Here is a 26,232-nt window from a genome sequence, read left to right on the forward strand (position 1 = left end):
TATCTTTTCCTTCACCGATTAAAAACAAAAATCAGTGCTGAAGGCTATTCATCCCTAATGGGACCCTATTCTCTACATAGTACAGTTCATTTGACCAGAGCCATATGGGCCCTGGTCAAAAGTAGTGCAGTATGGAATAGGGCGCCATTTGGGTTATCATAGTCTGGTTGTGTAAAGTAAATTGCTCTGAAAATCTCGATATGAAATAAAGTGAATCTGCACAAAGCAGTTGTCAAATCAAATCAAATGTATTTATATAGCCCTTCGTACATCAGCTGATATCTCAAAGTGCTGTACAGAAACCCAGCCTAAAACCCCAAACAGCAAGCAATGCAGGTGTAGAAGCACGGTGGCTAGGAAAAACTCCCTAGAAAGGCCAATACCTAGGAAGAAACCTAGAGAGGAACCAGGCTATGTGGGGTGGCCAGTCCTCTTCTGGCTGTGCCGGGTGGAGATTATAACAGAACATGGCCAAGATGTTCAAATGTTCATAAATGACCAGCATGGTCGAATAATAATAAGGCAGAACAGTTGAAACTGGAGCAGCAGCACAGTCAGGTGGAAGTTGAAACTGGAGCAGCAGCATGGCCAGGTGGACTGGGGACAGCAAGGAGTCATCATGTCAGGTAGTCCTGGGGCATGGTCCTAGGGCTCAGGTCAGTTGAAACTGGAACAGCAGCATGGCCAGGTGGACTGGGGACAGCAAGGAGTCATCATGTCAGGTAGTCCTGGGGCATGGTCCTAGGGCTCAGGTCCTCCGAGAGAGAGAAAGAAAGAGAGAAGGAGAGAATTAGAGAACGCACACTTAGATTCACACAGGACACCGAATAGGACAGGAGAAGTACTCCAGATATAACAAACTGACCCCAGCCCCCCGACACATAAACTACTGCAGCATAAATACTGGAGGCTGAGACAGGAGGGGTCAGGAGACACTGTGGCCACATCCGAGGACACCCTCGGACAGGGCCAAACAGGAAGGATATAACCCCACCCACTTTGCCAAAGCACAGCCCCCACACCACTAGAGGGATATCTTCAACCACCAACTTACCATCCTGAGACAAGGCTGAGTATAGCCCACAAAGATCTCCGCCACGGCACAACCCAAGGGGGGGGCGCCAACCCAGACAGGATGACCACAACAGTGAATCAACCCACTCAGGTGACGCACCCCCTCCAGGGACGGCATTGTCGTTTGCTCTAGTATTACCCCATTACGCATGCACTTCTAATGTGATGTTGGCAGCACCCAAGGGGCTTGAATTTTTGTATTTTCTTTGCTGAACAGGTGGGGCTCAGAACACCTGCCCTGAATGATGGGTCGCCACTGAGCCCACACCGCATATCAAACAAGCAAGACACAAACAGGCAGTCAATTTATTTTAATTTTATTTATTTTATTTCACCTTTATTTAACTAGGTAGGCTAGTTGAGAACAAGTTCTCATTTGCAACTGCGACCTGGCCAAGATAAAGCGTAGCAATTCGACACATACAACAACACAGAGTTACTCATGGAATAAACAAAACATACAGTCAATAATACAGTAGAATACAAGAAAACAAAAAGTCTATATACAGTGAGTGCAAATGAGGTAAGTTAAGGAAATGAATAGGCCATGGTGGCGAAGTAATTACAATATAGCAATTAAACACTGGAATGGTAGATCGGCAGAAGATGAATGTGCAGGTAGAGATAGGGGTGCAAAGGAGCAAAATAAATAAATAAATACCAGTATGGGGATGAGGTAGGTAGATGGGCTGTTTACAGATAGGCTAAGTACAGGTGCAGTGATCTGTAAACTGCTCTGACAGCTGGTGCTTAAAGCTAGTGAGGGAGATGTGAGTCTCCAGCTTCAGAGATTTTTGCTATTCGTTCCAGTCATGGGCAGCAGAGAACTGGAAGGAAAGACGACCAAAGGAGGAATTGGCTTTGGGGGTGACCAGTGAGATATACCTGCTGGAGCGCGTGCTACGAGTGGGTGCTGCTATGGTGACCAGTGAGCTAAGATAAGGCGGGGCTTTACCTAGCAGAGACTTGTAGATAACCTGTAGCCAGTGGGTTTGGCGACGAGTATGAAGCGAGGGCCAACCAATGAGAGCGTACAGGTCGCAATGGTGGGTAGTGTATGGGGCTTTGGTGACAAAACGGATGGCACTGTGATAGACTGCATCCAGTTGGTTGAGTAGAGTGTTGGAGGCTATTTTATAGATGACATCACCGAAGTCGAGGATCGATAGGATGGTCAGTTTTACGAGGGTATGTTTGGCAGCATGAGTGAAGGATGCTTTGTGGATATAGGAAGCCGATTCTAGATTTAACTTTGGATTGGAGATGCTTAATGTGAGTCTGGAAGGAGAGTTTACAGTCTAACCAGACACCCAGGTATTTGTAGTTGTCCACGTATTCTAAGTCAGAGCCGTCCAGAGTAGTGATGCTGGACGGGCGAGCAGGTGCGGGCAGCGATCGATTAAAAAGCATGCATTTAGTTTTACTTGCGTTTAAGAGCAGTTGGAGGCCACGGAAGGAGAGTTGTATGGCATTGAAGCTTGTCTGGAGGTTAGTTAACACAGTGTCCAAGGAGGGGCCAGAAGTATACAGAATGGTGTCGTCTGCGTAGAGGTGGATATGAAAATCACCAGCAGCAAGAGCAACATCATTGATGTATACAGAAAAGAGAGTCGGCCCGAGAATTGAACCCTGTGGCACCCCCATAGAGACTGTCAGAGGTCCAGACAACAGGCCCTCCGATTTGACACACTGAACTCTATCAGAGAAGTAGTTGGTAAACCAGGCGAGGCAATCATTTGAGAAACCAAGGCTGTCGAGTCTGCCAACAAGAATGTTGTTTTGACAGAGTCGAAAGCCTTGGCCAGGTCGATAAATACGGCTGCACAGTAATGTCTCTTATCGATGGCGGTTATGATGTCGTTTAGAAACTTGAGCGTGGCTGAGGTGCACCCATGACCAGCTCTGAAACCAGATTGCATAGCGGAGTAGGTATGGTGGGATTCGAAAGGGTCAGTAATCTGTTTGTTAACTTGGCTTTCAAAGACCGTAGAAAGACAGGGTAGGATAGATATAGGTCTGTAGCAGTTTAGGTCTAGAGTGTCACCCCCTTTGAAGAGGGGGATGACCGCGGCAGCTTTCCAATCTTTGGAAATCTCAGACGATACGAAAGAGTCAATAGCGAGTTAATGTTATTTTTTTATCATCATTGCAAACATTGGATAAAAAGGGAGCCACGACTGCTGGCTAAATGGCTACATAACTATAATGATTACATCATCACACAAAATGCTAACTGTTTTTGGCCCAATGCAATGCTTGTGCTACGGCAATATCTGTTACAACAGATAGAGAAGGTTGTAGCATTCAAATATATTTTTTGAAACGTTTGTTCAAATCGCAGACGTTCAGAAATACGAGACCGAGAGCTCTAAATCATCATATCGATAAGATTGGTTGAGGGTTCGGAAGAGGGTGAGTGACGAGAGAAACGTAGGCCTACATGTCTGTGCAGAAGTGATTCGGATCTGATTTGAGAAATATGTGTCCAGCGAGGAGGGGTGGGGACGAGAGAAACGTAGGCCTACATGTCTGTGCAGAAGTGATTCGGATCTGATTTGAGAAATATGTTTCCAGCGAGGAGGGGTGGGGGCGAGAGAAACGTAGGCCTACATGTCTGTGCAGAAGTGATTCGGATCTAATTTGAGAAATATGTTTCCAGCGAGGAGGGGTGGGGGCGAGAGAAACATAGGCCTACATGTCTGTGCAGAAGTGATTCGGATCTGATTTGAGAAATATGTTTCCAGCGAGGAGGGGTGGGGACGAGAGAAACGTAGGCCTACATGTCTGTGCAGAAGTGATTCGGATCTGATTTGAGAAATATGTTTCCAGCGAGGAGGGGTGGGGGCGAGAGAAACGTAGGCCTACATGTCTGTGCAGAAGTGATTCGGATCTAATTTGAGAAATATGTTTCCAGCGAGGAGGGGTGGGGGCGAGAGAAACATAGGCCTACATGTCTGTGCAGAAGTGATTCGGATCTGATTTGAGAAATATGTTTCCAGCGAGGAGGGGTGGGGGCGAGAACTCCGTATTCGTAGCCTCTGCCTTTCAATTTATAGCCGTTGATTCTTGAAGTATATAACTTAGAAATGCCGCATGAGCTTAATTCAACTGTCGTACCCCATCAGAACCCAAAATATAAGATTGTTTCACTCCAATGGTTGTGCACAATGTAAATGTAAACACACTGTATAGCCTCGAAACCTGGTTAAAACGATCATTTTGATATCATGTATGGTCAGTCCTTGCAACAGTCTATGAATTTGAGAGGGGTTACATTTCAACACGCCCATTCCTCAGCTTTTTTTCTCCAAAACTCAGGTGGGCTGACAGCTTTGTTATTGTGTAAATGATAGATTCTAGCTTTTAAACAGTTTTACTGTAAATAATTGTTACATTAGGCCTACCCTTCAAAATTACCTTCTCAAAATGGCAGTACAGACCCGCCCAGGGGACACACTTTTCAGCCACTTCGATACAGCTACGACTTGAAGTGATTTTCGTAGCAGGTTATGAGAGCATTTTCCCTAACACTAACCATTTTCAGTCTCCTAACCTGCTACATGAACTCTCCTAATCACTGCGTAAATTCTCCTAACCTGCTACGAAAAAGTCACTTCCAGCCATAGCATACCACCCTGCATCCCACTGTTGATTTGCCTCTGAAGCTAAGCAGGGTTGGTCCTGGATGGGAGACCAGATGCTGCAGGAAGTTGTGGTGGGAGGCCAATAGGAGGAACTATTTCCTCTGGTTCAAAAAAAATCTCAATGCCCCAGGGCAGTGATTGGGGACATTTCCTTGTGTAAAGTGCAGTCTTTCGGATGGGATGTTAAAATGGGTGTCCTGGCTCTCTGTGGTCACTAATGTTAATCCCAGCTAAATTCCCAATCTGGCTCTCATACCATTATGGCCACCTAATCATACCCAACTTCCAATTGTCTCATTCATCCCAACCTCCTCTCCCCTGTAACTATTCCCCAGGTCATTGATGTAAATGAGAACGTGTTCTCAGTCATTTTACCTGCTAAAATAAGGGATAAATAAAAAGTATCCAAGTGGAGTGAAAATAGAGCATGGGTTTCCACTAGTTACCAAAGTCAAAATGGCCTATATTGTAAAAACAGATTAATTTTTTGTGATGCTTTTGGTCTTAATTTAAGATTAGGGTTAGGCATAAGGTTAGCAGTGTGGTTAAAGTTAGGTTTAGGTTTCAAATCACATTTTAAGAAGATAAATTGTAGAAATAGGCGGGGATTATGACCGTAGCGTCAGGAAAAGTATAATAATGCTGCGTTCAAAACCCCTGGGAACTCGGAACTGTTGCCTCGTTCAAAACAACTGGTAACGCGGGAAATACAAGGTCAAATCATGACGTCAGTGATCTTTAGGTAGGAAAGTTGTAGCTCCAGGAAGAGTCCCGAATTCCCGAGTAGTAATTCCGAATTGCATGATTGTTCAAAACGTTTTTTCCCCCGAGTTGTCAGTCACAGATTTCCCGAGTTCCTAGTTGTTACAAACGTGGCATAACATCTAGATACGCCATATCCTGTTCCAGCTGTCAAATAAAAAATGGCGTTGCTTCTAAGGTCAGTAGTTAGCTAACTGTACCGTACTTAACTTTGATACATTTTATTTGGGGGGGTTAGACGTGTACTACTCATTTAGAATAATTTGATGTTCAAGTAGATTGTTTAACTTACCTAGAAAGCTTGCGTCACCCCGTTGCATACAAGTTAAATAGTTAACTCCTCCTGTGACGACAGGTTTGAGATGTACATGTTATTTTGATAGCTTATAAACGCTACAATGAGCTCTACATTCGTATGGAAGCCATGCGTCCAAATTCCATGGATGTAACGGCCAATCTAGATAGCTAATTTTAGCCTGCTTGTGAAGTATCGTAACTAACTAGCTTGTCCCAACCTTGGATGTGAGGTTAGCTTGGGACTCCTCTCATCACGTGTGACCCAAATAGAAGTTGAACCCTTTTACTACTAGCTACTTAGCTAGCTAGCGTACTAGTATTTCTTCCTCATATAGAACGGCCCAGTAACCTCAGCTCTTCTAGGATATTTGAACATTAACACCCTTGAAATGTTGAACTTTGACCACACAGTTTATGATTGCTTGTGCATTATTAATTGAGCCATTGCGCAACCTTCTCACCAATATCAAACAAGCTGTAATGAATTAAGAAGGAAGCTGCTCACGAATCTTGTCCTTAAACCTTGTTATTACTAACATTACTAAATGTGTTTTGCTTCATCTCTCTCAGGACCTTTACCCGACAGGGCACTTGCTTGTTCCGCCCTCAGTTTGGCATTCTATGCAGACAGTGAGTAGATGTGTCGATTGTGTGTCTGTGTACACTTGTCTCTCTGTTATTTTTCTATGTAGATAAATGCCGTGTTCTAAATTCATTTTTTCTCTCTGCCTCTAAGTGCTGTTCCAATGGGAACCACAGCAAATGAGGAAATGAACACGTTTTGGGCCAAAAACAACAAATTGAACCGACCCATGTCGCCACATCTGACCATCTATAAGTAAGTTGACTACATGTGTGATAATAAAGAAGCTCACTGCACCTCAGTAATAGCTGTCCTTGTTGAATTTGGTGCTGAGTTGCTTGATTCTGTTTGTACAGTCCATTGAGTCTCCAGGCCATCAGCGATTCATTTCATGGGAAGACCATAGGCACAGCTTTGATTCAGTGTATTGTGACATGGTTTATGGATCAGGGGAGCACAAGTACCTTTTTAAAGCACAAAACAACCATTCCTCACAAGATATTTTACTCTATGTATGTAATGATCCTTTATCACTTTTGCTGGACCAGCTAGGCCACAGTGTATTAGACTAAACGTCAGATGACATGGCCGGGAATAACCAACTTGAACTTGATAGGGTTTATATCCAGTGTGAACTACAGATGCTGTGTTTTATATACTGTATGTGTGATGGCCATGGTACACTGTGTCTTGCAGGTGGTCAATGCCTATGATGATGTCCATCACACACCGAGGCACAGGAGTGGGACTCAGTGGAGGTAATGTAACAACCTTGTACAGTATGTGGAAAGGCCCACATGATCACAGCCCTCAACATATATTTGTTCTTTCTCTCTCTCAGGTATCTCAGCATTTGCTCTATTAGCACTGGTGTTGCCAGGTAACTATCCATACTACCTTGACCTGATCCACTCCCTGTCCGTTGGTCCTGCTCTGCTCAGCCTTGCCAAGTTTGGCATTGCCTTCCCTGTGTCCTACCACACCTTGAACGGAATCCGCCATCTGGTAAGTACTGTGTCCACAGCGCACAACAACACAAGTCAACACTGTCTGCCGGTCCTTGTTTTTCCTTAATATATTATCCTTTTCTTTCTCTCTCCCTCTCTCTTTGTTAGTTCTGGGATAGCGGTAAGGGATTTAAGATTCCTGAGGTGTATCGCTCGGGCTACGTGGTCATTGTGCTGTCAATACTGACCTCCATTGCTGCCATTGGATACATGTGAGCAGCATGACGAGAGCAGAGAAAAGGAGCGCAGGAAAAGAGAGAGGGGGCGGACACGAGGGATGTTTTTTTTTTAATGTTCTTGTCTTTTTTGTCCCCAACACAGTAATTGAATGAATAAATAAATGTCTAACCTATTTTTTCTGTTTTTATCATGGAAAGGCATAGCCTGGTCTCAGACTAATGTTTTGTTTCACTTAGCTCACATTCTGTTTTACTTACCTATGGTGAGATCAGTCCGGTTTCACAAAGCTAGAAAAGGATACTGTTGTGTGATGGGGAAAATTAAACTGAAATAATGGAAATAGGACCATAATATCACCCTGTTTGTTATCTAACTGAACAATAATGTCACCTTCTCAAATGGCTCCCTATGAAGTCCATTACTTTTGAAAAGGACCCATATGGCTCTGGTCCAAAATAGTGCTATATATCTATATATAGTAAAAAGGTTGCCTCTTCACATGGTAATGTCCTACATTTGTCTCCATTTACGTCTTCCATTTATCTGCAATAGATCCACATTTACATCACTCAGAGATTCAAATCAGCATTAATGCCATTTGCAAGTCAGAGCTTAAGCTTGTGGTGTTTCAACTCGGATCTCTAATATCTATTCAAGCCCCAAGTTAAGTCTCGATCCGAGTCCATATCTGTATCTCCGCCACAGCGGGAGTGGAGCGTGTTGATCATCCTCAGCCTAGTGAAAGAGACAGTCCCATTACTTTGTTTTATGTGTCCACATCCCACCTCACCATTAATAGCATTTTGTAGCCAGGGCAGAAGGTTGATATGAAAGCTGACTGAGTTATCGTTTTCTGAAACACAATCAATCAAATGTATTTATAAAGCCCTTCTTACATCAGCTGATGTCACTAAGTGCTGTACAGAAACCAGCCTAGAACCCCAAACAGCAATGCAGGTGTAGAAGCACGTGTAGAACTTCACATTTCTCTAGTATTGGATACTTATCGTAGTGAACGGTAACAGCAAAATGCCTGCGATAAGTGATCGGTATGGTCGGTGTGGATCATTTTGGGTTTATCGTCCCAGCTCTGCTATAAGTATTGGTAACATCATCTAGAAGCATAGCAAGGGGGACTGCTACCCATGGCACAGCATGCACCTCTCAAACCACTTCTCATTCTCTTATACACTAATGTTTGTACACATACACAGGGGCACACATTGATAACACACACACACACACGCCAAATGTAGACACAGTAGAAGCAGAGCCACTAGCGGGATACATGTTATAGATCTGCCTCCTATACCTTGTTCTCAATCAGCAACAGCTCACAGACCGTCACACACAGAGACCCACAAACACGACACACACACGCATTCTGCAGATGAGAGAAGCAGCAATTATCAGACAGTTGTGTCGGTACTGTGTTGCTACTGAAGACAGACGTACAGACACGGCGAGGGAGAGGAGAGTGATTAATGTACATGGAGACACAGCTAGGCTGTAACGTTACTGCTAATGTACCGGGCTGTGCATGCATATATATGGATCCGGGGCGATTTTAGCATGTAAATCTTGGTGGGGCAAACAAAAATGTGGGATGCATGCCAGCAAAGCCACTACACAACACTAAACAATACATTAATTGCTCTTGAACGGTGACAAACGGTGCCTGCAAACTGTTAGCCTAACAGCAGAGTCCCAACACCTTACCGCTGCTACAGCTGGCTTTCAGCAGAGCCTTGTCTGACAGCGAAACAGTTCATTCAGCCTCATTTACTGCCTTTAAAAAAAACATGGCTGATATGGCTCACTTGCTTCAACAAATGTGTTTTCTACTGACAATTGAGATGTACAAACTAGGGCATAAGGGGATGATGAGCGGATAAGAGGCCATCTGTAATTTCGATTAAGACATTAATTAGCGAGCAATGACGGACATAGTCAATATAACTATTTGTTCAGCACTTTTGAAATGTAGATTGACAGAATTCAGAACATGGGCAGTTCTTACAGTGTACTTCCTGTACAAGTCAGAACCGTAGGATAAATAGAGGGGGCATATAAACAATGAAAGCTTACAATATTCGATAACATTTCTCTAAAACAGGTTATAGGTTATGTGCGCTACCAAGTTAGAACAGTAGGTGAAATTAAGAGGTGAAAATAGACATTGGTGAGGCACATTGAACACCGTTTGGGTTTTTGCGTGTCAAAAAACATACGTCATATAACACTATTTGAAGTGTTAAATAAGCTTTTAACTTGACACGTCAAATAACACAATTCTTAGTCACATTGGCTACTAATACCTTACTACACAACATACACTTAGTATTACTTTCTTAGCTACAGTATACATATCTCCTTTGCATATTATATAATTTATGCAGCAGCATACAATACATTTTTGGACTCACCTTGTGAAGGTGGCGCGGTGGTCCTTTGGGGGCAAATTTTGTCATCATACTCTGTCATCAAAGTCTGGCATTCTCTGGATTTAAGGTGGGAACTCAACAACAACAAAAAACACACAGCCACTCCATTGAATAACATGCTAATGTTAGTGATTGCTTTGCAATGCTTGCAGGTAGCCAATTCCTTATAAACCACTCATTGTTGAATTTGTGATTTCCAACTTGTGTAATCTATAGTTTTATCTATAGTTTCTCTAAATGATTCATCTTCATATGACAAGGATTTGCCAGTAGATTGTCGACTTGATTCATGATGATGAGTGCTAGCTCAGAATTATGTAGTAAGATGTTGACATGATCAGTCCACTCAAAGCTACTGTACATAATAATGTGATTTGAAGTAATGTTATCTGCGGCCAATTACCTTGAGCCTTCTTGGAAGGGAACTTGTAATATAACTCTATGGCAGGACCCAAAGGGCTGAAATTTTAGATGTCTACCCTTACTAAGGACTTAAACTTGGCGATGACGTAGTGTCCCCATGAGTGACAGAACACTGAGCCAATCACGGCGCAATGCTCCTATTTTCTGCTCTCTCGCCCCGCCACCACATAAAGCACTGAGCTAAGCTGAATATGGTTGAATACAAAGAGTGTAGTTATTCCTGGCGTAAGGCAATCAAACAGGCTGAACGTCAGTACAGAGACAAAGTGGAGTCGCAATTCAATGGCTCAGACACGAGACGTATGTAGCATCATATTACCTCCACCTTACCTGACACCCTAGACCCACTTCAGTTTGCATACCGCCCCAATAGATCCACAAACGATGCTATCGCCATCGCACTGCACACTGCCCTATCCCATCTGGACAAGAGGAATACCTATGTAAGAATGCTGTTCATTGACTACAGCTCAGCCTTCAACACCATAGTACCCTCGAAGCTCATCATTAAGCCCTGGGCTTTAACTCTGCCCTGTGCAGCTGGGTCCTGGTCATCCTGACAGGCTGCCCGCAGGTGATGAAGGTAGGAAACAACACCACTACGCTAATCTTCAACTCAGGGGCCTCACAAGGGTGCGTGCTCAGGCCCCTCATTTACTCCCTATTTACCCATGAATGCATGGCCACGCATGTTTCCAACTCAATCATCAAGTTTGTAGATGACACAACCGTATTAGGCTTGATTACCATCAACGACGAGACAGCCTAAAGGGGGGTATGGCTTCCGTCTGGCCACTCTACTATAAAGGCCTAATTGGTGGAGTGCTGCAGAGATGGTTGCCCTTCTGGATGGTCCTCCCATCTCCACAGAGGAACTCTGGAGCTCTGTCAGAGTGACCATTGGGTTCTTGGTCACCTCCCTGATCAAGGTTCTTCTCCCCCGGTTGCTCAGTTTGGCCGGGTGGCCAGCTCTGGGAAGAGTCTTGGTGGTTCCAACCTGATTCCAGTTAAGAATGATGCACGGCCGGGCTCTAAAATACAAATTGGTTCTACATGTGATACTCAACATGCAGCCTCTCCCATCATTGTATTATTTAACTAGATAAGTCAGTTAAGCACAAATTCTTATTTACAATGAAGGCAAAACAACAGATTTTTACCTTGTCAGCTCAGGGATTCAATCTAGCAACCTTTTAGTTACTGGCCCAACGCTCTAACCACTAGGCTACCTGCCGCCTCCTGTTTCTAGGAGCATATACCCACGTGCCATCTCCTCATTGGGTTTTAGGAGCATATAGCCACATGGGTGATTGAAAGATGAGGTCCACACTCCTGTCAGTTGTAAAGTTGTTTGACCACCGCCATATATAGTCCAAAGAAGAAAAAGAAGGAAGGAGGAGATGACGAGTAACAACCCAATGTTTATTCATTGACAAATTAGCTAGCAACAGCAAGCTAGCTAGATAAATTGCCATAAATGTTTAATGCTTTTTGACCTGTCCCAAATGAATATAATTGGTTCAGAGTTTGTTTCGATATTTCAACCGGCATGTCCTGACCGCTTCTGGTGGTGTTTAACAAAATCAACTTGCGAGTGCTGGCGCAAGGTTTGGTCAGCATTTAAGCTACCTTACGCCCTTTAGATCTCAGAGAGCGCATGGTCTAAAGAAAAAGTGGTAACATAAGGAAAGAGTAATAGATTCTATTCACCAAGAGAGGGGGGAAATCTCCATGATGAGAGCATCATTTTATCGGATGCTTGTATCTGATATTTACAAGTTACATGAATTGTTACAAATGCACTTAATATTGTATTTTTTCATATAATTACTCAGCGTAATTATGCATGAAATCAAAGATGTTTGCCTATCCCTCAGATGAAACGCACAGAAACTGATATCGCCATCTTGGCGCTGCATAGTGATGCTGTTAGTGCGACCTCTACCGGTCTGTCGGTGAACAGCAGCCAAGTGGTCCTGATGCTGCGTGATGAGGATGCTGTATACGGTAGGGCGAAATATAAACCCTCTTATCATCATTTGGTGAGACTCAGTCTCTGTGGCGCAATGGAATAGCGCGCTGGACTTCTAATCCAGAGGCTCCGGGTTCGAGTCCCGGCAGAGATGAGTTGTATCAGGAGCCAAGTGGCTTTTTAGAAAATATAAACCCAGCAAATGTGTAGTACCTAAAGCATACCTTTTATTTCACTGCAATATTGTGTCTATACGAATGTGTATGTTGTCTCTCAATGTGGAGATAATCTAATGGAGATTCTGTGGCAAAATAATATATTTTTTCTATAAAACGAAGTATGCCATTTCCAGAACAGATGCGTTTTGGTTTCTCTAAGCCATGCATTTTATTATCAATTCTCATCGCAGTACCGCGATATCCTTTAGCAGTAGTCGGGAATGTGTGCGCAGTGCATGCGCCGCTTGGTACGGAGTGACTTACCTCGTCAGACACTTTCCTTTGGAAGACTACAGCTCTAGCTTGACATCTCTCTCCCCCCCCCCCCCCACTTATCCTTTCTTTCATGTGATCTGAATTCATTCACTCATCTATCCATAAGTCATTCATGAGGAATATAGAATAGTCTATACCCGCTCTGACTGCCAGTATGTGGGAAATGATGATAATAATTGTAATTATAGGCAATAATGAGTGTCACATTATGTAACTACTTTTAATTATATATTAGGCCTAAGCCATATAAACAACTAATTGCTCGTGCATGTGTGCACATTTGTTTCAATGACACAAATTAAGTATTCTAGGTATTCACCATCATCACAAATAGATCAAATTACATGTTGATATCGTATGTTGATTATGCAACTGCCGCTATATAGGAATGCGCGCAATGACAACTCTTTGCCTCGTGCTTCTGTTTTCAGCACCTGGAGCTGTCCTGCACTCACATGCCCTGTCAGGGACTTTTTAGAGACACTATAATTTCAGTCCTCTCCAACAACTAATTAAAACACCGCGTTTGAATTAAACGGATGCATTAAATGCTGCAATGAGTAGGGCATATGTGTCTCTATGTGTTGAATTTTAAGAGACATTATATTTGTAAAAACAATCCTGCTGCTACTACAGCTGTCAGTTTGGTGATCCCTTGTATATCCCCCAGTTTGACATTGATTTCCTCCTGCCTCCTGTTTGTTGCCTATGGTAGTGATTGGGCTTTTCGTGCCGCCATCCACCATGTTTTAACCCCATGCCTCCCCACACACACACGAACTAATCTGCGTGCAAAACTAATCCTTAATCCCCTCGGGAGTTGAACCGCCCCCCTCCACTGAACACCCACCTGGCGGGCTTGGCGCGTGTTGATTCCACTCAGACAGACCACGCCTCGCGCTGTCAGCCAAAAAGGCCCCAACTCCAGTTCAGAAAGCAGAGCAAAACATGTCAGGTCTAGGCCTACATCAGTTATCTATGGGGACTATGCCTACTACCACTTCTACCTATAGACTATTATGACTAAATATATAATAATACAAAATCAATTCAGAAAGAACAATTCTAATTTGTCTATAAGAGGCTAAGAACAATACTATGAGATGACTGGGCATACAATCTATATGAATAGCCTATGAAATCTCAGGTTCTCTCTTTCTTTCCAAATATATCTCAATCTGTCTCTTAGCTCTCTCTCTCTCTCTCTCTCTGCGTGTCTCTCCCTCTTCCAGGCAGTATGCGCTGGCTCTGTTATCCGAATGGTACGGGCCAAATCGTATTAAAATCCCCTCCCCCTCCCTCACTCCTCCGCCCCACACGCCACCCCTCCTCCCTCCTGTCTTTCAGACAGACTGTTTTTGCTGCATTGAACGGTAGCCGTGGAGAGAGGGAAAACGCAAGAAAAACAAGAAGCCGAAGAAGGAAGATAAAAAAAAGTCAATATAGACATATCCAGAGAGACCTCAGATCCAGCGCCAGCTATCCTGCATCACAAGGACCACTTCCAGACCAGAACCAACGGCGACAAATAGTGCAGGACCCGGACTCCAGAGGCGTATATCGGTGTGTATGCTGCTATGTCTGTCCTTAGGAATATTATTGTTGTTGGCTGTGTCCGGGCTGTACGCGAACGGGAGACACCTGTCACTGTTGTAAATACGATGCTTTCTTGTCCTGGAATGTTTCTGCGTGCGCCTCGCTCAGTAGCCTAGGTTACTGGCAGGTGGTGGAGGTAAACCGTTATCTTGACCCGGGAATAAAACGCTAGACGCGTTGTATAATTTAGTGCGAATATGCTTTTTGTTATTGGACTGTAGCTACGTTATGCCCCGCCGTCTCTTCCCTCACGGCTTTTAACACTGGTCGTGTGGCTGCAACAGCGCGCTGTTTGCACTGTTATTTCCACGTTTATAGGCTACTAGGTGTCTCCGATTTCCTCCACACGTAGGCTAATTTCGTTTATTGGGAGAAAGGTGTAGGAAAGGTGGCTCCTACCGGGGCTCCATTCTAGATTCTACGCCGCATCCAGCAGCATTGCAGGTGCCTTGTAGGCTATACCTATCTTTAGGTTGGACTTATCCAATCCTTTGTAGAGGGGCTATTATTAGTGGTGATCCGCAATAATGTTATTATAGCCTACCAATCAGTTCTGTGTTTTTCTTGACACACTCCTCGAATGGTTCCAACAAGAATAAACACCCCCTGCCCTATCCTATCCCCGCCCTATATTCGCCCGCCCGTCCCGCAGGCAACCTCTCTCTCGCCATGGCTCTTGCTGCCGTTGAACCGAACGGTGACAATGAAGGAGCATTTCGAGGGTAGATCCTAGCCTTGCCTCGGCTGCCATGTAAAGCTATGTGCTTGTGAGAGCCCGAGGGTATGTATTATAGTGACACAATGTGCGTTACACATCTGTGTCATGTGAAGCACAGACAGGGAATTCTCAACGGGCGACCGGTGCAGGCATCTTGCTGCTCACTCCTGCGTTTTGCTTGGCCAATAGGGGGATTTGATTTGTGTTATTTGTAGTTAACAAGAGTTGTTTTGGTCCCAGAAAACATCCCACCTATACATGGCAGTTTGTAGCATTCTCAGGACCAAAGCAAGATTTGTTGTAAAGCTAATTTCCTGCAATTCTACACATTTTGCCATGGGATTGAGAGAAGTAATAGCCCCTTTAAAGCAACATTTTCCCAATTCTACACATTTTGCCATGGGATTGAGAGATGAAATAGCCCCTTTAAAGCAACATTTTCCCAATTCTACACATTTTGTCATGACTAATGCCATGTTCATATGATATCTGAGTGAGAGTGACTAACAAAATCAATGAGGGCCCCCTGGAGGTTGGGGACCCTGGGCATGTTCCTCATGTGCCTGGTCAGTAATTCAGCCATGATACGTACCTAGCAATCTATAAATTGTTAGCTGACATGGGCTAATTGAGTGACTGTCAGTGACTGACACAACAAGAGAACAACTGCTGATGCACTACCAATTTTCGAAACTGCAGTTTGTGTGCTTTACTATCCTGACTAACTAAGTTGAGTTAAGTTGAGACACCGACTGACTTCCGAAAAAATATTTCTTATATTGGCACTGCACCTTTACATTTAGAGGTGGACTGAATACATTTAGGGCAGGGGTTCTCAAACTCTTTGGGTCCAGGGAACCCATTTGTAATAACAAGTTCATCAGGGACCCCCTCATAATCAGAACAACAACTTAAAAATGGAACAATGTATTGTATTGTATTGCACACTTTAAACTTATTCCACAGATCCATGGCCAAAAGTTGTTTAAACAGTTGTTAGTAATATTCATAAATAAAATGAAAGGTAAAAAAAATGACACATAAATATTTTGAGATCTGGCCGTGGACCCTGCTTTGAAAACCCCTGACTTAGGGCAATGATAACAGACACTGATTTTCCGCCAGTTGCCTTTTACGGCAGTAGGCTATAGACTTGGTCACTGCGTCACCACCCGCTACTTTATGACACAGGCAGATTGATAAAACCCATGGAGCAGTTACGTGAGTAGCGATGTTCAAACGTTCATTCAGCACCGGCCAACCAATCAGAAAGCAAGCAATTCATCAATAATGGTCTGGTTTTATCTCCACTGCTGTAGGTAACACTCTGGTAACACTCCGGTGCTCCTCTGCCTACCCTCGTGAGGATTCATCGAGACGAACAAACGGATCTGTGTGTTCAACCGACCATGGCATTCCCTTCTTACCCGGTCCCTGGTCTATGGACTCTGAGCTTATTGACACTACTGGCAGCCTCTGTTCAAAGCAACTTCATCGTTTTTGGTAAGCATCTCTCTCGCCCCTCCTCCCACACTCCCCCCTCTTCCCCTCCACTATCTGACGCTCTATCCTGTTGACGTTTTATTTGTTACCGTGTGATTACAAGGGAGTCACGGAGCCGTTAATAATAAGCTCATGGGGCACGTCCCCCCTCCCCCTGAACTCCAACTGAATTTCTGCTCTTGTTTTTAAAGAATGTGTGTGACTTACATGTGCACAAACAGGCCTGTGCTATGCCTCTCTCGGTGTCACACACACATGTGCACAAACAGGCCTGTGCTATGCCTCTCTCGGTGTCACACACATATGTGCACAAACAGGCCTGTGCTATGCCTCTCTCGGTGTCACACACATATGTGCACAAACAGGCCTGTGCTATGCCTCTCTCGGTGTCACACACATATGTGCACAAACAGGCCTGTGCTATGCCTCTCTCGGTGTCACACACATATGTGCACAAACAGGCCTGTGCTATGCCTCTCTCGGTGTCACACACGTATGTGCACATACATAGGCTACCCCTGCACATTATTATGTGGGGCCGATGTGCTCATGATCATTAGTGACATTGAAATTGATCATTGGGAGAGCCCTCACTGGATACAGTAGGCCACACACACACACACACACACACACACACACACACACACACACACACACACACACACACACACACACACACACACACACACACACACACACACACACACACACACACACACACACACACTGCTCTCAGTGGACACACACACACACACACACACACACACACACACACACACACACACACACACACACACACACACACACACACACACACACACACACACACACACACACACACGTCTATCAATCATCAACTGTCTGTCGATTAGACAGCCTATGATTGGCAGAAAATCACCTTTTTAAGTATTGATTTGTTCTATCAGTAATTGTTGACCGACGAGGGTCAGACACAAGCAAGTAGTAATGTTATAGCCTATATAATAGAGAGTAACTATCCCAGACTCACTATCAGACTCTAAAAAACCCAACACTATACTATATGCTCTCATGCCCATGCTCTTGCAGATGTGCACTCACACACACACACACACACACACACACACACATGCTCTTGCAGATGTGCACTCACACACACACACACACACACACACACACACACACACACACACACACACACACACACACACACACACACACACACACACACACACACACACACACACACACACACACACACACACGCACACACACACACACACATGCTCTTGCAGATGTGCACTCAGTGTTGAGCACATGCCAATGAAATCCTATCATGGCCCGGTAAATAGAAATAATGATTGCAATTATTGAAAATATTCATCAAATTCAAGCATGTATAAGATGAGATAAAGTCCTGATTTCTGAAATTGAGAGGGCATAGACCTGATAGTGATTTTGGTTCTTCATGCGGAGCTTATTTTGTCAATCCAATGCTAAGATTGAAATTTGCACCTGCAGTGCAACGAGGACTTCTCACATTCAGAAATATGTCACACTTGATTAGGGTTTGTATTGGTGGAGAATTGACCATGCAAGAACAACCAATGGATTCCCTGAGCTTTTTGGTTGTAGCTTAAAGCTGTTTTACACTATTGTTGATCAACTGGGAGCCATTCAATCTAGGTTATCTGATCAGGTTGTTAAAGGAGCAATCGGCGATTGTTACATACCTTTTTGGGACTTAAATTATTGATATACAGCAACACATGGCTTAATGTCGTGTGTCCGACCTAGTGGTAGTCTGCGTTCCACATTGCCCATAGAGCCCTCGTCAAAAGTAGTGCACTATATAGGGGATAGGGTGCCATTTGGAACAGAGTCCTAGATAGATGGATGGAGGGGGGAGATGAAGGGGAGGGGTTCAAATAATGGTGATAATGGCCGGTGAATGGGGAGTTCATTTTAAAAGGCACTGAACAGAAGGGCCTACTTAGCGTAAATAATGCAATGTTATGTATCAGAGAGGAAAAGCGATTAGCTAGACAGATCCATGCACCGCAGATAAACCATCAGATGCACCAAGCCTGTCTGTCACTACAACACACCTCAAAATCTATACTGTTGCTTTCAACCTTTCAAAGCCTCCATGTTATGGCTGTCTCTTACTTTCTTCTGCCCAGAAACAAAATGCACATGAATGATATGTATTAGCGAAACAATACAGGAGAGAGCGTGCATATTGTGTGTCAGCGCTCATTTAAACATTTGATGCCGAATGAAGAAACCCCCATATGAGCAGTGTGTCAAAGCCAGGGAAAGGACAGCGCTTAACGGTTTGTCTGTGCTGTGGCCCCCATACAGGGAGCTTCTAATTGCACACAATTTGACAAATCCATTTTCCACAGCTGGATGTGCAGTGGAGCAGTTCAGATGGAGTATATCGCTGAAGGATACATATTAGATCACTGTGATTGGGCAAGAATAAGTACCAAATGGCATCCCCTATGTCGTGCAGTACTTTTGACCAGAACCCTATGGGTTTCCTTAAGGGCTCTGGTCAAAAGTAGAGCAAACATATAGGGAATAGGGTGTCATTTGGGTTGCAGCCCCTGTTTCTGTATCGCTAACCCAGTTACCTTAGGTCTGTGTGTTGTGTCCACACACACACACACACACACACACACACACACATGGTGGCCGCTAGCCTCTCGTCACTGATGGTGCCCCTTCTCTGCAGAGGCCAAATTACAGATATCGGGGAATAATGCTTGCATCCCAAATGGCACCCTATTCCTTATGTAGTGCACTACATTTTTCCAGGCCCTTAGAGCCATCTGGGATCAGAGCCCATAGAGCAATATGTAGGGAACAGAGTTCCATTTGGGATGCATTCATTGTGTGGTCTCATAGAGAAGACCACAACACGACGTGGTTAATAGTTTATTTACCTCAGTGCATTCTGTCTCGTGCGGCTCAGCAGTGGACCGCTGGATTGAGTGAGGCAGAGAGAGGCTGTTCTTTCAGCTGTGACCAATAATGAATAAATATTAAAGGACGGCATGCGGGTGTAGACCAATCATTAATTTGGTTGAGATTTACAGACGGGAGAGAGGGATGGCCTCTGTTCTGTGCCAGCAGTTCACTTTAGTCTGCTCAGGGAATGGGGCTCTGGCAGCATAGAGGCCTCCTGAAAGAACCACTCACACCACCGATTTCCTGTGGGCTGTTTATTGTTGACTGACTGTCTGATTAATGTCCCAAATGGCACTCTATTACCTATATAGTGCAGTATTTTTTAACCAGGACAGATATAGGAAATAGGCTGCCATTTGAGACGCAGAACCTGGCTGACAGGCGTCCTGTATGCTGTTTGTTTTTGACTGACGGACTGGTTGCATCCCAATTGGCAGCATATTCCTTATATAGTGGGCCTTTGTCAAAAGTAGTGTACTATAAAGGGAATAGGGTGCTAGTTGGGATTGTTACCTCGACAATCATGAGTGGCTCAAGGGAGGATGGGAGGGAGGCTCTAGCCTGTTAACAATGCTGAATGATAAGCACTGACTCATTAACAAGCTGGAGTACAAGAAGCCTGAGGGAATTACTGGCTAGTGACTGTGACATTAATAAAGAAGCCTAAGCTTCTACATCGCCCTCTAACTCTCTCTCTACTCTGGATGGCCCCGCCCAGGCCACTGGTTTTCAAACCTGGGGCCGTATGTATCAAGCGACTCAGAGTAGGAGTGCTGATCTAGGATCAGTTTTGCCCTTTCAGATCACAATAAATATGGGTACAGTGCCTTGCAAAAGTATTCATCCCCCTTGGCGTTTTTCCTGTTTGGTTGCATTACAACCTGTAATTTAAATATATTTTTATTTGGATTTCATATAAGGGACATACACAAAATAGACCAAATTGGTGAAGTGAAATGAAAAAAATAACTTGTTTAAAACAATACAAAAATGGTAAAGGGGTGTGTGCGTATGTATTCACCCCCTTTGCTATGAAGCCCCTAAATAAGATCTGGTGCAACCAATTACCTCCAGAAGTCACACAGTTAGTTAAATAAAGTCCACTTGTGTGCAATCTAAGTGTCACATGATCTGTCACATGATCTCAGTATATATACACCTGTTCTGAAAGGCCCCAGAGTCTGCAACACCACTAAGCAAGGGGCACCACCAAGCAAGCGGCACCATGAAGACCAAGGAGCTCTCCAAACAGGTCAGGGACAAAGTTGTGGAGAAGTACAGATCAGGGTTGGGTTATAAAAAAATATCCGAAACTTTGAACATCCCACAGATCACCATTAAATCCATTATTAAAAATGGAAAGAATATGACACTACAACAAACCTACCAGAGAGGGCCGCCCACCAAAACTCACAGACCAGGCAAGGAGGGCATTAATCAGAGAGTTAACAAAGAGACCAAAGATAACCCTGAAGGAGTTGCAAAGCTCCACAGTGGAGATTGGAGTATCTGTCCATAGGACCACTTTAAGCCATACACTCCACAGAGCTGGGCTTTATGGATGAGTGGCCAGAAAAAAGCCAGAAGCCAGAAGGTACTCTGGTCAGATGAGACAAAAATTGAGCTTTTTGGACATCAAGGAAAACGCTGTGTTTTGAGATTACCATCCCCAAAGTGAAGCATGGTGGTGGCAGCATTAAGTTGTGGGGATGTTTTTCATCGCCAGGGAAACTGGTCAGAATTGAAGGAATGATGGATGGTACTAAATAAAGGGAAATTCTTGAGGGAAACCTGTTTCAGTTTGCAGAGATTTGAGACTGGGACGGAGGTTCAACTTCCAGCAGGACAATGACCCTAAGCAATATGTTAAAGCAACACTTGAGTGGTTTAAGGGGAAACATTTAAATGTCTTGGAATGGCCTAGTCAAAGCCCAGACCTCAAATCCAATTGAGAATCTTTGGTATGACTTAAAGATTGCTGTACACCAGCGGAGCCCATCCAACTTGATGGAGCTGGAGCAGTTTCTCCTTGAAGAATGAGCAAAAATACCAGTGGCTAGATGTGCCAATCTTATAGAGACATATCCCAAGAGATTTTCAGCTGTAATTGCTGCAAAAGGTGTCTCTAAGTAAAGTATTGACTTTGGGGTGAATAGTTATGCTCAAGTTTTCAGTTCTTTTTGTCTTATTTCTTGTTTGCTTCACAAGAAAAAATATTTTGCATCTTCAAAGTGGTAGGCATGTTGTGTAAATCAAATGATACAACCCCCCAAAAACATTTTTTTATTCCACATTGTAAGGCAACAAAATCGGAAAAATTTCAAGGGGGGTGAATACTTTTGCAAGCCCATGTATATAGGCAGGAAAGATCCAAAGTTGTTCTGCGTCCCGATTCTCCACCCGTTTCCCACTTGTTTCCCAAGGCACACTATGTGTCATGGATTTAAAAGTATTGGATTGGCGTAATCATTGGCTAGAGGCAGTTTCCACCATTGTTGAATCCATGACGAGAAGTAGTGTGCAAGTGCACACTTTCAGAGAAGGGTGGAGAAAGGGGATGCAATCCTACTGGAGAGCTGCTGAGAGACAGAAAGGGAGAGAGGAATGAGAGAGAGGGAGACAAACAGACAGAGAGGGAGGGAGAGAGTGACGAACAAACAGAGAAAGAGAAAGAGAGGGAGGGAGAGACAAACAAAGAGGAGAGAGGGGACAGAGTGGGAGAGATGAAAAAAGAGAGAGAGAGCTGGATAGCGACAAAGAGAATGAGCGCGGCTGGCTGGGCCAATTTTTGTTTCACCAGCTGATTAACTGACCTGTTCCAGTATTACATTTTTATTTTATTTAACTAGGCAAGTCAGTTAAGAACAAATTCTTATTTTCAATGACAGCCAAGGAACAATGGGTTAACTGCTTTGTTCAGGGGCAGAACAACACATTTTTACCTTGTCAGCTCAGCGATTCAATCTTGCAACCTATCAGTTATTAGTCCAATGCTCGAACCACTAGGCTCCCTGCCGCCCAGTAACAACACCTCTCCGTCTGTCCCCTGACCAAATGGCACCCTCTATCCTATATAGTGCACTACCTTTGGCAAAAGTAGTGCACTATATAGAAAATAGGGTGCCATTTTGGACGCATACTTTAATTAGCACTGCTCTCTATTTGCACCAGATTCTTAGGCAACAGTGGTCTCCATCACCCTAATTATTACTCCTATCTCATTATCATGACGGTTGATTAATTATATGATGATGATTGATTAAGCTCCACGGAACAAAACGATAATCAACAGACAGACGTATAGATAGTGAATCATTTCGATTGAGCTATAAGCAGTGTTATAATCTCTACGTCTGCATCCCTATTCCCTGTACAGTGCATTCGGAAAGTATTCAGACCCCTTCCCTTTTTCCACATTTCATTACGTTACAGCCTTATTCTAAAATGGATTAAATATATTGTTTTCCTCATCAATCTACACACAATACCCCATAATGACAAAGTGAAAACTATTTATTTATGTTAACAAATGTATAAAATAACAAAAACAGAAATACCTTTTCACAAAAGTATTCAGACCCTTTGCTATGAGACTTGAAATTGAGCTCAGGTGCAACCTGTTTCCATTGATCATCCTTCAGATATTTATACAACTTTATTGGAGTCCACCTATGGTAAATTCAAATGATTGGACATGATTTGGAAAGGCACACAACTGTTAATATAAGGTCCCACAGTTGACAGTGCATGTCAGAGCAAAAACCAAGCCATGAGGTCGAAGGAATTGTCCGTAGAGCTCCGAGACAGGATTGTATCAAGGCACAGATCTGGGGAAGTATACCAAAAAATGTCTGCAGCATTAAAGGTCCCCAAGAACACAGCGGTCTCCATCATTCTTAAACAGAAGACGTTTGGAATCACTGAGACTCTTCCTAGAGCTGGCTGCCCGGCCAAACTGAGCAATCAAGGGAGAAGGGCCTTGGTCAGGATGGTGACCAAGATCCTGATGGTCACTCTGACAGAACGGGAGAATCTTCCAGAAGGACAACCATCTCTGCAGCACTCCACCAATCAGGCCTTTATGGTAGAGTGGCCAGACGGAAGCCACTCCTCAGTAAAAGGCACATGACAGCCCACTTGGAGTTTGCCAAAAGGAACCTAAAGGACTCTCAGACCATGAGAAAAAAATATTCTCTGGTCTGATGAAACCAAGATTGAACTATTAGGCCTGAATACCAAGCGTTTGGTATACAGGAAACCTGGCACCATCCCTACGGGGAAGCATGATGGTGGCAGCAACAGAACAGCAACCCTAAGCACACAGCCAAGACAACGCTTCGGAACAAGTCTCTGAATTTCCTTGAGTGGCCCAGTCAGAGCCCGGACTTGAACCCGATTGATCATCTCTGGAGAGATCTGAAAATAGCTGTGCAGTGATGCTCCCCATCCAACCTGACAGAGCTTGAGAGGATCAGCAGAGAAGAATGGGAGATAGTCTCCAAATACAGATGTGCCAAGCTTGTATCATCATACCCAAGAAGACTTGAGACTGTAATCGCTGCCAAATGTGCTTCAACAAAGTACTGACTAAAGGGTCTGAATACTTATGTAAAACCTGTTTTTGCTTTGTCATTATAGGTTATTGTGTGTGGATTGATAAGTAAAACAAATAATTGTATCCATTTTAGAATTAGGCTGTAACGCAGCAAAATGTAAAAAAAGTCAAGGGGTCTGAATACTTTCAGAATGCACTGTATAGTGGAGTACTATAGGTCTCAGAGTGCACTATATAGGGAATAGGATGCCATTTGGTATGCAGACAACAATGTGTAGAAGAGAATTTCCATTGAGCGTTAAGCAGATTGTGCATCTCAAATGGCACCCTATTTCTATAATGGCGCTGGAGGGGATGGCTCCTAACCAACTGTGCTATTTTTTTTTTTCCGCATTGTTTGTAACTCATTTCGTACATAATGTTGCTGCTACCATCACTTATGACCGAAAAGAGCTTCTGGACATCAAAAGAGCGATGACTAGCTCGAACTGGACAAAGATTTTTTCTTTAATGAGTCCAACACGAAGGATATACTGCTTTGTCGAGACGAGGCCCAAATCCCTGTCGTCACCGTGAAGAAAATACGGAGAAAAAGGGGGAGGGAGGGCGTGGTGCCTTGTAAGAATTCGCAGATGAGTAGGTAAACCACCACTAGCCTCCGTATTATTGGCCAACGTGCAATCATTGAAAAACAAACTGGGCGATCTATGATTAAGGCTATCCTACCAACGGGACATAAAAAAATCTTCTGTATATATCTGTAATATCTTATGTTTCACCGAAACATGGCTGAGCGACAACACAAATAATATAGAGCTGGCTGGCTGGCTTCTCCATGCATCGGCAGGACAGAGCAGCTATGTCTGTTAAGATGAGGGGTGGGGGTGTGTGTCTATTTGTCAATAACTGCTGGTGCGCGATGTCTAATATTAAAGAAGTATTGATGTATTGCTCACCTGAGGTAGAATACCTCATGATAAGCTATAGACCACACTATCTACCAAGAGAGTTCTCATCTATGTTATTCATAGGCATCTACTTACCTCCACAAACCAATGCTGGCACTAAGACCCACTCAACGAGCTGTGTAAGGCCATAAGGAAACAAGAAAATGCTCATCCAGAAGTGGCGCTCCTAGTGTCCGTGGACTTTAAGGCAGGCAAACTTAAATCGGTTTTACCTCATTTCTACCAGCATGTCACATGTGCAACCAGAGGAAAAAAAACTCTAGACCACTTTTACCCCGCACACAGAGATGCATATAAAGCTCTCCCTTGCCCTCCATTTGGAAAATCTGACCATAATTATATCCTCTTGATTTCTGCTTACAAGCAAAAACCAAAGCAGGAAGTACCAGTGAGTCGCTCAATACGGAAGTGGTCAAATGATGCTACACTACAGATGCTACACTACAGGACTGTTTTGTTAACACAGACTAGAATATGTTCCGGGATTCATCCAATGGCATTGAGGAGTATACCACCTCAGTCACCGGCTTCATCAATAAGTGCATCGACGACGTCTTCCACACAGTCACCGTACGTACATTTCTCAACCAGAAGCCATGGATTACAGGCAACATCCGCACAGAGTTAAAGGCTAGAGCTGCCACTTTCAAGGAGCGGGACACTAATCCAGACTCTTATAAGAAATCCAGGACTAAGATTGAATCCTACTACACCGGCTCTGATGTCGTCGAATGTGGCAGGCCTGAAGTAGATCCTGTCGAGAAAACTATTACGGACTACATAGGGAAACCCAGGTGTGAACTGCCCAGAGACACGAGCCTACCAGATGAGCTCATTCCTCTTATGCTCGCTTCGAGGAAAGCAACACTGAAGCATGCATGAGAGCACCAGCATTTCTGGACGACTGTGTGATCACGCTCTCCATACCCGATGTGAGCAAGACCTTTAAACAGGTCAACATTCACAAAGCCGCGGGGCCAGACAGATTACCAGGATGTGTACTCAAAGCATGCGTGGACCAACTGGCAAGTGTCTTCACTGACATGTTCAACCTCTC

At 44.0% G+C, this 26,232-nt stretch overlaps 2 protein-coding genes and 1 non-coding gene across 9 annotated transcripts in view; all 3 read left to right on the forward strand.

Annotated features, from left to right (window-relative positions):
* The first annotated feature begins 5,445 nt into the window (after positions 1-5,445).
* On the forward strand, positions 5,446-7,747 carry LOC109872272 (succinate dehydrogenase cytochrome b560 subunit, mitochondrial-like). 4 transcript variants are annotated; one of them, XM_020463451.2, is made up of 6 exons: positions 5,446-5,658; positions 6,348-6,407; positions 6,514-6,615; positions 7,057-7,118; positions 7,202-7,365; positions 7,476-7,747. In XM_020463451.2, the coding sequence occupies exons 1-6, from the start codon at positions 5,642-5,644 to the stop codon at positions 7,581-7,583; spliced, it is 513 nt and encodes a 170-aa protein (XP_020319040.1). In that variant the 5' UTR covers positions 5,446-5,641; the 3' UTR covers positions 7,584-7,747. The 4 variants fall into 4 exon arrangements, with proteins under 4 accessions (XP_020319040.1, XP_031663179.1, XP_020319041.1 ...); XM_031807319.1 differs by lacking the exon at positions 5,446-5,658 and adding an exon at positions 5,662-6,007 and having other exon boundaries at positions 7,476-7,628; XM_020463452.2 differs by lacking the exon at positions 5,446-5,658 and adding an exon at positions 5,668-5,844 and having other exon boundaries at positions 7,476-7,628.
* Positions 7,748-12,466: 4,719 nt separating this feature from the next.
* Positions 12,467-12,540, forward strand: trnar-ucu (transfer RNA arginine (anticodon UCU)). Its single transcript has one exon. It is a non-coding gene; the product is annotated as a tRNA-Arg (tRNA).
* A 1,657-nt stretch (positions 12,541-14,197) lies between these two features.
* LOC109871476 (cell adhesion molecule 3) overlaps positions 14,198-26,232 on the forward strand; it is a 74,833-nt gene continuing 62,798 nt past the window's right edge. For 2 of the 4 annotated variants that reach the window (XM_031807321.1, XM_031807322.1), the window contains exons 1-2: positions 14,204-14,443; positions 16,514-16,697. In XM_031807321.1, the coding sequence (XP_031663181.1) occupies positions 16,604-16,697 (94 nt within the window). In that variant the 5' untranslated portion in view covers positions 14,204-14,443; positions 16,514-16,603. Of the gene's footprint in view, positions 14,444-16,513; positions 16,698-26,232 lie in introns of all 4 variants that reach the window. The other 2 variants (XM_031807320.1, XM_031807323.1) reach the window with 2 other exon arrangements.

This window comes from Oncorhynchus kisutch, linkage group LG27, assembly GCF_002021735.2.
Source record: "Oncorhynchus kisutch isolate 150728-3 linkage group LG27, Okis_V2, whole genome shotgun sequence".
NCBI classification, from domain to species: Eukaryota; Metazoa; Chordata; class Actinopteri; order Salmoniformes; family Salmonidae; genus Oncorhynchus; species Oncorhynchus kisutch.

Excerpts from the sequence above, each read along its gene's own strand:
- LOC109872272 (XM_020463451.2), top strand. Across the intron at positions 6,616-7,056 it reads CCACATCTGACCATCTATAA|GTGGTCAATGCCTATGATGA; the intron begins GTAAGTTGACTA and ends TGTGTCTTGCAG. Across the intron at positions 7,119-7,201 it reads AGGAGTGGGACTCAGTGGAG|GTATCTCAGCATTTGCTCTA; the intron begins GTAATGTAACAA and ends TCTCTCTCTCAG.